Source organism: Callorhinchus milii, unplaced genomic scaffold (genome assembly GCF_018977255.1).
Source record: "Callorhinchus milii isolate IMCB2004 unplaced genomic scaffold, IMCB_Cmil_1.0 Scaffold2, whole genome shotgun sequence".
Taxonomy (NCBI): Eukaryota; Metazoa; Chordata; class Chondrichthyes; order Chimaeriformes; family Callorhinchidae; genus Callorhinchus; species Callorhinchus milii.
In genome coordinates this window covers 110,523,814-110,535,597 of record NW_024704743.1, presented here as the reverse complement: position 1 = coordinate 110,535,597, position 11,784 = coordinate 110,523,814, and the positions used below count along the sequence as shown (strand labels likewise).

Genomic DNA, 11,784 nt, shown 5'->3' with positions numbered 1-11,784 from the left:
CCTCCCCCCCCCTCCCACCCGCCAGTCACTGCCCCCCCCCTCCCCCCTCCCCCCCCCCCCCCCCCCTCCCCCCCCTCCCCCCCCCCCCTCACCCCTCCCCCGCCATCACTGACCCCCCCACCCCCCCTCCCCCTCCTCACCCGCCAGTCACTGCCCCCCCCCCCCTCCCCTCCCCCCTCACCCCCCCCCTCCCCCTCACCTCACCCCTCCTCCCCTCCCCCTCCCCCCCTCCCTCCCCACTCCCCCCCCCCTCCTCTCCCCTCCCCCCTCACCCCCCTCCCCCTCCCACCTCCTACCCTCCCTCCCCCCTCACCCCTCACCCCTCCCCTCCCCCTCCCTCCCCCCTCCCCCCTCCCCTCACCCGCCAGTCACTGCCCCCCCCCGCCCCTCCCCTCCCCCCTCACCCCTCCTCCCCTCCCACCTCCTACCCCCCCTCCTCCCTTCCTCTCCTCCTCACCCCTCCTCCCTCGCCTTCCTTTCCCTCCTCCCCCCTCCTCTCCCCATCCCCCTCCCTTCCTCTCCCCTCCCCCTCCTCCTCCCCCCCCCCCCCTCCCCCCCTCCCTCCTCCTCTCCCCCCTCCCCCTCCTCCCCTCTCATCTCCCTCCCTTCCCTCCTCTCCCCCCTCCCCTTCCACCCTTTCCCCCTCCCTTCCTCTCCCCCTCTCCCTCCTCCCTTCCCCCTCCACTCTCCCCCCTCTCCCTCCTCCCCTCCCCTCCACTCTCCCCCCTCTCCCTCCTCCCCTCCCCCTCCACTCTCCCCCTCTCCCTCCTCCCCTCCCCTCCTCTCCTTTCCCCTCGAAATAAATAAATTGGTCACTCAATCCACGACTGTTTGTGGGACACTGCTGTGCGCAATTGGCTGTCGCCGTTCGCCCACAAAATATAGTCAATTTACTTTATAATATATTCTGTGAAGCACTTTTGAGACGTCTCAAAGACATGATACGGCACTATATAAATGCAAGGATTATTATTATAGAGTTAGAAGAAATATTAGTCATATTGTCATGTTCTGCAATATCAATGAATAATGTAGCAATGAACTCCTTGGAAAAAATACTTTTTTATTGGAAAAAAATCAACCATTTAACTTATTCCTATATTAATGGCACTTAATCCTTTCAAGAGACTTGTATCGGTGCTATTTTATGACCAATTAATCAAAACATTGTAATCAGATTATAATCTGAATTTTGTGAGTTGTTTGATGGATTAAACTGAAAACATTACAACCATCTCCCACCGTGATAACAACAGGCACAACTTGCATTTATACATGATAAGCATAAAATTTACATCATTTGAATAAACTGATATCTGAAGAGGGTCGTTTCTAATAATTACGGATACTGACTGTATGAGAATAAAACACTCAATGAGCATTTAGTCCTTTTGGAAAGAGATATCATAGAGGCAACCATTCATTGTTATAATATCTTTTCCTGCAGGTGTAAACCAAGGATAGCAATATCATCTCACAGGCTGCACTGATAGCTACAACAAAGGGAGCTGCGGAGCTTAAATTAGCTTCCGGTTGAGAAAAAGAAAATTGGAGTATTGCCAGCGCCAATAAGGTATTCTGCACTCCACTTTCTATTGCTACAGTTTTACGCACTGGAAACGCGAGCTTGAATACACCAGCAAATAAGTATCCAATAGAGAGGCCAAATGGTGGCACTAACAATCCAAGTAAACATAGCTTGAGGTCAGCATTCTGTAAGAAAGTCAATCCCATTTTGAATCCAAGATAAAAGCCTCCTGTGATGATAATTACACTGAATGGTCGTATTATTCTTTCAACAGTCTTGGCGACATTGGGCATTCTCTGTTTTAAGAATATTCCAAAAGATATAGGCAACGCAATAGAAAGGAGGGTAGATCCAATTATCAAATATGGGATATGTAGATTGTTTGATGCACCGAGCATGAAACTGTATATTGAAAAAGACACCGGCATCAGAACGACAGCCAGAACTGTAGATATGAAGGTCATGGAAATAGCCAAGGTCACATCTGCATCGAGAAATAAAGCGTAGAGATAGCCCCCGCCTCCACTAGGGCAAGAGCAAGCCATAATAAAGCCCAGAGACAAGACTTGATTCAACTGAACCAGTCTGGTCAGAAGAAAACCATAGAATGGCATCCACACGAACTGCACAGCAACTCCAATGATAACAGGTCGGGGCTGCTTCCAGAGGTTGCCTAAGATTTCCAAATCGATCTTGCACCCGAAAGCACATTTATTCAACAAAACCAACAGGAGAAGCAAGTACATCAGAGGGTCAGCGGTGAGAAGTGGTGATGGTTGTCGCTCATCTGGAAGCTTTTGAACCTGGACATCACCTTTAAGGTCAACCAGTCTGGTCAGTCTGTTGCCCAGTGACTCCCAGAGCTGAATGTCCAGGCTGTTCTTGCTCTCTCCTACCTCTCCAGCCTGAACAGAAAGAGTGAGAGGGACCCGACCTGACCCTATTGTGACATTTGTTATCACCTCCACAATCTCGGGGTTGCCAGAGATGACGGAAAGCCTCCTCTTCCCTCTGGAATAGCTCTTCCCGGATGCGGAGGGAACGCGAGATCCAACTTCTGCCTTCTTCACTAATGTAAGGTCCTTGTTAAAATCCACGCTCAGAAATGTCATGGAGAATCTGTCGGAGAGCATCACTGTCAGTGACAAGACCCAAACCACATGGGGGATGTGCCTCATTCTGTGCTGCTCACCATATGGCCAATACACCACACACTCACTCCTTCACAATCTCTGCTTCCACACTTTCTGAGCTGTAGCAGCCTCAAACTTCCTGAACTCTCTGCTTTATTCCTGTTCTACGCACCGAATTGGGTTAGGTTTTACTGTCAGGACAACCTGTTGAGTCTCAGCACTTCCTGATGTGTGTCTCGAAAGCCGGATCCGATTAATTCATCCACAGACAACACACAGAGAGAGAGAGAGAGAGAGGAAAACTTCCAAATGGAGCTGAACTTTACAAGGTTATCTATTAATCCAGGGGCTTCCTTTGGCAATTAAATAACAAATCCATTCTGGCTGTAGAGAGTGACAATTGTCGGTTGATGGATCGCTTAAAATGCTTGTTATTTCCTTATTGGCGACTCAAAAAATGTTCAGAACTTGCCTGCAAACTCATTTCGGTTTAGATCTGACTCTTTCGTGTATCGACTTCCTTATCCTGTGGCACAGTAAATCAAACACAACGCCCCTCAGGCACTGAAACAAACTCAAATTCCTCTTCAGCAGGCTGGGTTACATTTTGAGTGTTTCACACACCCTCCACAAAAAAAAACAACCAACCAACCAAACAGCCAACCAGACAATAATTTCTGATCTGAGTTGATTTTTACACGGAATTGGTGCTGTAAGTAAAACAGTAACGTGACGGTAAACCAAGGTTACCAGAGACTCCTCTCTGGAGAACATTAACAGAATCTGTTGCAGTGCACCAGAACAAAACAAATACAATCAAAACCTGACTATGTTAACTGGGATTCCAGGCAGGGCGAAACCTTGGGCAAGTTTCCTTACTCCACACGCCTAATAATAATCCCTCCAAAACCAAAAACAATAATAAATTGGTCATTTTCAATCTACGACTGTTTGTGGGACATTGCTGTGCGCAATTGGCTGCCGCGTTCGCCCACAAATATACAGTCAATTCACTTTACAGTGTGTTCTGTGAAGCGCTTTGGGACGTCCTCCCGACGTGAAAAGCGCTATATCAAATGCAAGGATTATTATTATTATTATTATTACAATACAAAACCACCAAAGGGTTCTCAGGGCTGAAACAACATTCCTCTTGAGTTGGAGGGTGGGGGGTGTTGGAAGAGATTGGAGGTACAATTTGCATAATTTACACTTTCTTTTATGCATGTTACATTTTAATACATTTACATTAGGCAAGTTACCTTACTCCACACGCCACTGTTTGTTTAGCAGTAAGTAGGAACCCAGTTGTTAAGTCAATTAGTGAATCGCTTTCTGGGGGTAATAATCTCTCTAAAAAAATTAATCGTTCAACCAAATGTTTCCATTCCGAACATGGAAATTCCCATGTATGGAATGAAATATACTCTCTCTCCCTGGAGGGACATACCCTACATACCTAATTAGGTGCAGTTGGCATGAGCCAAGGCTTGGGGACCCCAGAGTATATGATAGGGTACTGCTGGAGTTCAATCAGGTAAGAAAGCAAAGCTTGCCAGTGGAAGCACAATATGGAAAGCTTTCCGCCACTTGTCCAGCTAGGACCACCCTACCCGTTAAAGCTTTGGCTTGAAGGATTAACATGAGCTGAGTGTGAGTGCCCCCAGTGACACGTATGCCCCTCAAAATCCTACCAATGAGCTGCGCTGGTTGGTCTGACATAAGCAATGCCATGGACAACTGCAGACCCATCTGGCTCAGGAACTGGACTACTAGGACTGCCACAGATGACTGACTCGATTCCAACATTATGTTGCCAAGCACATCATCTTGGAGCCAGTTTGGCCCCACATAGTTGAAAAAACACTGTGTGATCTGGCATGGAGTCATAAGAGTAACCTTGAGTGTTAGCACAGAAATGTTGGTTGAATCAATTTTATTCATGTGAAAAGCGCTCTGAGACACTATCCTGCATGGTGAGTACTATAGAAGTGCAAGTTGTTGTTGTTGAAATGTGACTAGTTCATCTTCAGCTAAACAATTACCCTTGAGACAAGTATTCTTGAACATACCTTTAGGGTTCCCAAATTAAGTTCCAGTAAAAAGACACAAAACAATTGGTAGTACAAAAGGGATTCTATTTATACAAACATTTCTGAACAGATTATACAATACACCAATTGTCATTCCATATACGAGTTGGTGTTTTCTAATACTGTGTTATTATTGTCCATATATTCAAGAATAATATTTCCTCCATTGTACAGGGCGCTGTCAGTATTCTTTAGATACGATTCCAAAGTGTTGTCCATGGGCAATAGGCTTCCTGATTCGCTGTGATACAGTCTTAGTTTCTGGAAGAAATACCCCAAATCTCGTTGGACAATAATGAACAAAAAAAGTACGATTTTGTTGTCATTGTTGAACAAGCACTGTCACAATCTGCGTTTTAGCCAACCAAAATTTATCCTGCTTTTTCAAGGTTATACTATCCTTTTTAATCACTGGTTCCCGCTCCTTATGAAACAGTCCAAGCCCTAAGCCTATACATAGTCTTTTTTAAAGGGTGCAGTGAACAGCTTGCTCCTAGGCCACTTATCAAATGCAATTCTTATTGGGACTCACTGTAAAGAAACATGAGCAGTCCAGTGAAGATGCTTATGGCATTCTTTTCACTCTTCTCTGCTAAACACCAACTTTCAGTAGCCAAATGGAAATTAGAATTTGTTGGAGACTGGAAAACTGAACCAGCATCCTACCATTATACATTATTTGTCGTCCAACACATTTTACCATCATTTATTCTTACTTTTACTACCTAAATAATATAAAATCGAGTCTGTGGGCAAATATTTGCAGTACCTCTAAACAAGCTAACCCATCAGGTCCTGCTTAAATAACTAATAGAAGCTGCAGATGAAACATCAATAAAACTAAGCTGTCTATAATAATAATAATCCTTGCATTTGATATAGCACTTTTCATGTCTTCTAGACGACTCAAAGCGCTTCAAAGAATTAACTGTATATTTGTGGGCGAAATGCCCACAATGCCAATTGCGCATAGCAGTGTTCCACAAACAGTCATGGATTGAAGCAACCAATATAAATTGTTTTTTTTTCTTGAGGGATTATTACCATGTATAGAATGTATGTGTAAAAGTTTTATATTGTGTCAACCGTTGTTACCTTAGCTGTGGAAATATTGTTGTCATTTCTAACGTTCATTAGTGCTGCAGCAGAATCCACCACTTTTCCAATATTCCATTTGGAACAGAAGAACACTGCTCTGCTTTTCTCGTTGCTTCCTCTTGGCAAAAAAACTTGAAAATACACTCGTTCATTCTACAAGAAACAATTTAATTTCAATGATGATCTGCTTTGTGTGAAACAAAAAGTCAGAAATCCAAAAGGCATTCTCTGCAGGCTTCCAAAGAGTGGTTTCTTAAAATATATGATACGGAATATGTAACTTCCTTGCTTTGTGCTGATTTAGTACCATGAAGCCATAACATCTTTGGATAAATCTCTTCCATTAAAATATTGCTTTGTTTCCTAAAAGATTTAAGTAGGTAAAACCTAAAAGATTTTAGTAGGTAAAATATCACAACATTTCTTACCTGAGAATCTAATCCATCATTTGGATCTGATAACAAGCATTGCTCAAACTTAGTGTTCCTCATTTTTGCTCCTCAAACATGCCTCCCTCTTAAGCCATGCAACTCTTACAGAAGAGTGAGGTGAGCACGATGAAAACTTGCAGACAAGTGAATCAAAGTATCAGGCAGGCCTTAAATTCAAACATGGGGTACTTATGAAAAAAAATGCAGTTGCCACTGTTTGCTTCACGCGTTGATAATGTCAACTGTACAATTGGCTGCTTTTACAGCTACGCTCTGACTTGAACTGCTTGGAGGTGTTAGCTCAGGCTTGTAATGCTAACACCACGTGTAATGAGCACCACGTGGAGTGAAACTTAATAATACAGAATTCTTAATCCCGTATGAAACTCACCACCTGCTCCCTCGACCCCATCCCTATCCCACTTCTTACCTCCCAGCTCCACCTACTTGCCCCTCTACTCACTGACATCGTTAACCTCTCCCTGTCCTCTGGTACTGTTCCCACCCCATTAAAAACCGCCGTCATCACTCATATCCTTAACAAAAACACTTCCTGGACCCTTCTCTACTCCCTAACCACTGCGCCATCTCCAACCTCCCTTTCCTCTGCAAAGTCCTGGACGCGTTGTTGCTTCTCAGCTTCACTCCTTCCTCTCCCACCACTCCCTTCTCGAACTCCTCCAATCGGGTTCCGGTGCCGCCCACAGCACAGAAACAGCTTTGGTCAAAATAACAAATGACATTCTGTCCATCTGCAACCAGGGTTCCCTCTGCCTCCTCGGCATCCTTGACATGTCTGCTGCTTTCAACACCGTCGACCACTCTATCCTCATTTACCGCCTCTCCTCTCACCTCAACCTCCACGGCGCTATCCTTGATTGGTTCAGATCAAATCTCTCACACTGCTTGCACTTATTCTCCTCAAACAGCTTTTCCTCTAGTTCCTGGACTGTCTTGTGCGGCGTTCCTCAGGCCTCTGTCCTTGGTCCCCTCCTCTTCAATATCTATATGCTCCATCTTGGTGACATCATCCGCATACATGGGATCGACTTCTACATATATGCAAATGACACCCAACTCTACCTCTCTGCCTCCACCCTCGACTCCAGGACTACTGCTGTGCTGACAGAATGTCTGTCAGACATCAAGCCCTGGATGAGAGGTAACTTTCTTTTGTTGAACGTCAACAAGACCGAGGCCCTCCTGATTGGCTCCCGTCAGCGCCTCCACACCTCAGGCTCTAACAGCATCACCATCCATGGTTGTACACTCCACCTCACTGAGCCAGTCCAGAACCTTGGAGTCTTGTTTGACCCTCAATTATACTTTCTGACTCACATCTGCGCCATGACCCGCTCTGCCTTCCCCCACCTCCGCAACGTCGCCCGGCTCCACCACTGTCTCACACCGCAGGGCGATGAAACCCTCATACGCTCCTTCATTACATCGAGGCTCGACTATGTAAACTCACTGCTTGGTGGTCCCCCCCAACTCCTCCCTCCATAGGCTGCAGATCATTCAGAACTCTGCAGCCCATGTCCTCTCCCGCACTAGGCTCCACGACCCTATCACCCTCATCCTCGCCCAACTCCACTGGCTTCCCATCACACAGAGGATACAGTTCAAGATCCTTGTCCTCACTTTCAAAGCCCTCCACGGTCCTGCTCCCCCCTACCTCTCCAATCTCCTAACCCACTAACACCCTGTTCGCTCCCTCCGCTCAGCGGGCTCCGCCTGCTTCATGTCCCCCGCCTTGCTTGCCCCACTATCAGCGGGCGGGCCTTCCCCTCTCCCACCACGACCCTCAGCTTGGGTCCATAACTCTGTCTGTCTAGTGCCTTGGGACGTTCTCCCGATGTGAAAGGCGCTTTACAAATGCAATTTTGTTGTTGTTGTTAACCTTAATTTATATTAAGAGATTTAGATGCAATATGCTTGAATCTGGGAAACATATTGGTGTGTTTTGTCGCACCAATATGCCTTGAATGAAACTTCATTTTAAAATAAATTGTTATTAACCTGTGGAATGGACTTTTCTCCAACGGCATGCAGCTTCAGCTTCATTAGTGCCACTTTTGCAGCAGTTTCACTGTTCTTTGCTCCTCCTCTTCCTTTCTTCACTGGGACTGCTTTCCTAGATTCTGCCAAAACAGTTCTGTTCATGGAATATTCAACATTGTATTCTGTTTATTCAACAAAATACAATACAGCTAAAGCTGAATTAACAATTTACCTGCCACCTTAGCACAGACAAAACAATTTTCTATTACCTATATCCAGAGAACAAGTACATCTGACCCTTATTGTATAAATTAATAAAATACTGCAGCAAACATAACCAAATAAACAGCTCAATGCATCAGTTTCAGTACACTGTACAATAAGGGGAATTGTATTTTTTTTGAGCAAAGCCTCAGATCTTAACTAGGAGATTTGGGATGTAATTCTGCAAAGGGTGCCCATCTCACTGACTACACAGAGATAGTTGACAGAGATAGTTCAGGATCACATCCACATCCCAACTCTTTGGTCAGGCAATGCAGCATTCCTTCAAAGTTACTTTGATACAGTAACTAAACAGTGGAAATGTTTCAAAGCGTTTCACAGGAAATTGCTGTTAAATGTAGTAATTGCACATTTGTATACAGGCTGGTCTGTGTTATTGTGGCTCAGTTGGTAACATTCTTGCCTCTGAGTCAGAAGGTTGTGGGTTCAAGCTCCACGCCAGGACTTGGAACTCATATAAACTGGCACTCCAATGCAGTGCTGGGTCTGTGCTGCATTATTGCCGTCCTTCGGATGAGATGTTAAATCGAGGCCTGGTCTACCTGTTCATGTGGATGTTAAAGGTCCCATGGCAATATTCAATGAAAGAAGGGAGTTCTTCCCTGTGTTCAAGCCAACAATCCCCCAAATAAAACTGGTCATTCACTTCCTAGCTGTCTGTGGGACACTGCTCTACACAAATTGGCTGTTGCATTTGCCCACAAAATACAGTCACAATACTTTACAGTATACTCTGGGAAGTGCTTTGGAACATCCTATCGACGTGAACGGCTCTATACCAAATGTAAGGATTATTAATGTACAAAGCATAATGTGAACATGCACAGATATATATGTATACTATATATATATACACACACATAGAAAGAGAGAGAGAGAGAGATTCAGCTAGACTAATGCAGCATTTCTTGGGCTTTTCTTAGTTGTTATGAAGTATGCAACAGTTTGGGCAGATCTAAATTGAATTAAATAAATCAATAATGAGCTTAGTCACAAAGGATAATATAAAATGTAAGAACACTTTGCAGCTCTTGCAAAGGAATACAGCACTTGCCCACAGTTTCTTTTACTGGTTGCTTCGTGACAGCCAGGCGTGGCTTTGGCACCTCCAGCTTTTCACAGTCATGGTCTGACTGGTGTCGATGCCTACAACAAAAGCACCAACACACTCAATAATAAATCTCTAATACCACAGTCTTCAAGATTCATCTTACACAATTATCCTGATACTCACCCTAGACAAAAGTGCTTTTCACAATAAGGGCAAATAACTGGTAAGGGTTCTTTTGCATTACAATTCTTATAGGTGCAGCTGTATGATGAGGGTCCTTCCAATTTTATTGGTTCTTTTTTTATGCATATCTGAAAATGAAAAAAAAATACTAAATAGTATATCATAGAAAAATTTGGCCGGACTAACACCAGAGGTTGGGTCCATTATAGCTTGTAAGCTGCCTGCAAATTAAATTATTTAAGAATGTATTTTTTCTTTAAAACTATGCAAGACGATCATAGATCATGGACAACGTGTGCATAACAGAGGAAGATACAAGCAATGTGAATGACTGAAAAGAACTATGCATTAATCACGGAAGGTGTAGCTCAGTAGAAGAGGAAAACAATACCAGTTGCTGCACTTGAACAAGTTACACAAATTATAATTCACAGCAGCAACATTTCTAGAAGAGTTTATACAAGTGTTATATAAGAGCTTAACTAACTCAATTTTGTCATTAAGATTTGTATTGTTCAAATAAGGGAATAGAGCTGTTGACTTTCACATGCAATTTTCATCTCACAGTGTGCCAGTCTGGTAGCACTCTCGCCTCAGAGTCAGAAGGTTGTGCGTTCAAGTCCCACGTCGGGACATGGAATCACATATGCTCAATTATCCTCCAATGCAGTGATAGGGATGATGTGTTCATTGTCGCACGTGCCGTCCTTTGGATGAGAAGCGTTAAAGATCCCACAGCACTATTCAAAAAGAGAAGGGAGTTTCTCCCGGAGTCCTGGCTAATAAATTTTCCAAATAAAATTGTCACTCACTGTGGGATATGCTGTGTGCAAAACTGGATACTGCAATTCGCCCACAAAATACAAAGTCAATCCACTTTACAATACATCATGTGAAGCACTTTGAGATGTCTCAATGAGGTGATAAGGCACTATATCAAATGTAAAAATTACTTATAATATTATCTCACGCGACAACATTTAAAAAAAAAAATCCTGTCTTTGGATTTCCACATGATGCGACAATTTTCAACTCACAGGGAAACAGGTAACCTATTCTTAGGCATGTTGCTTTACTTGCCCCACCAGGACCTACATAAATGTGGTCTGCCAAGACTCTCATCCATGCCTTCATAATGTCCAGACTCAATTATCCAACACCCTGATCATTGGCCTCCTCAGCCCCTCCCTACACAAGCAGTAGATCATCAACACCTCTGTAGCATGTCCTCTCTTAAACCAGATTACAGACACACATTGCAAATGACAGTACAGAGATGACAATGGCAAATACAGGGATGTGATCTGAGTGTAACTCATACTTGTCCAGCAAAAGGTTAAATGAGAGATTTGAATGTTTAATTTACAAAAACTTACCCCAGAACAAACGTGAGCATCTTTACTTCTGTGTTCAAGGCTAAACAAAAAAGGTAGAACTATGTGGTATATTAAACTGAAATATATTGTAAGAAGTTGAAAGGATCAACAGAATCATTCTCTTTATGTAGTTATTTGTCAATTTTCTGTCGGTAGAATATATTTTGCAGTGTATTTTAATGAATGAAACTGTACCAGAAAATTCCTGAGCATCCATCACAAATGAATGGTAGAAAATCTGAAAGATAGGAGAATGTTAAGTTAGTTTTACAAAATTCACCAGGTATTTTGACAGCCAGTATTTCATTAAAATATGTATTTCAGAACATCTATTTACTTTGAAATACCAAACTTAGTGCTATGATTCTGCAATTTCAATATTCTGACAAATGTGTGTGACTTAAGATTTTTTTATCATAATAGTTAGTTGTATTATAAATTTTCCTTGCATTTGATATATCGCCTTTCACATCAGAACATCTCAAAGTACTTCACAGGATTTAATATGAGGTGCAGCAACTGTGTATTTGTAGGCAATCATGGTAGCTAATTTGTGTGCATCAATGTGACCGAAACAGCCATGACGTGATATCTGCATATCAGAT

The 11,784-nt window shown here is 43.5% G+C and overlaps 2 protein-coding genes and 1 pseudogene across 2 annotated transcripts in view; all 3 read right to left on the bottom strand.

The window, feature by feature from the left end:
• Window positions 1–2: 2 nt before the first annotated feature.
• LOC121852904 lies at window positions 3–766 on the bottom strand (annotated as a pseudogene).
• A 283-nt stretch (window positions 767–1,049) lies between these two features.
• LOC103180746 (sodium/bile acid cotransporter 5) lies at window positions 1,050–3,320 on the bottom strand. Its single transcript, XM_007896772.2, has one exon. The coding sequence runs from the start codon at window positions 2,704–2,706 to the stop codon at window positions 1,405–1,407; it is 1,302 nt and encodes a 433-aa protein (XP_007894963.1). The 5' UTR covers window positions 2,707–3,320; the 3' UTR covers window positions 1,050–1,404.
• A 1,458-nt stretch (window positions 3,321–4,778) lies between these two features.
• Window positions 4,779–11,784, bottom strand: part of zfand1 (zinc finger, AN1-type domain 1) — a 9,198-nt gene continuing 2,192 nt past the window's right edge. Inside the window, exons 2-8 of the mRNA XM_042346875.1 lie at window positions 11,375–11,417; window positions 11,180–11,219; window positions 9,804–9,931; window positions 9,624–9,715; window positions 8,303–8,424; window positions 5,850–6,005; window positions 4,779–5,015 (exon numbers count right to left, since the gene is read on the bottom strand). Coding sequence (XP_042202809.1) covers window positions 4,845–5,015; window positions 5,850–6,005; window positions 8,303–8,424; window positions 9,624–9,715; window positions 9,804–9,931; window positions 11,180–11,219; window positions 11,375–11,417 — 752 coding nt within the window. The 3' untranslated portion in view covers window positions 4,779–4,844. The remainder of the gene's footprint in view (window positions 5,016–5,849; window positions 6,006–8,302; window positions 8,425–9,623; window positions 9,716–9,803; window positions 9,932–11,179; window positions 11,220–11,374; window positions 11,418–11,784) is intronic.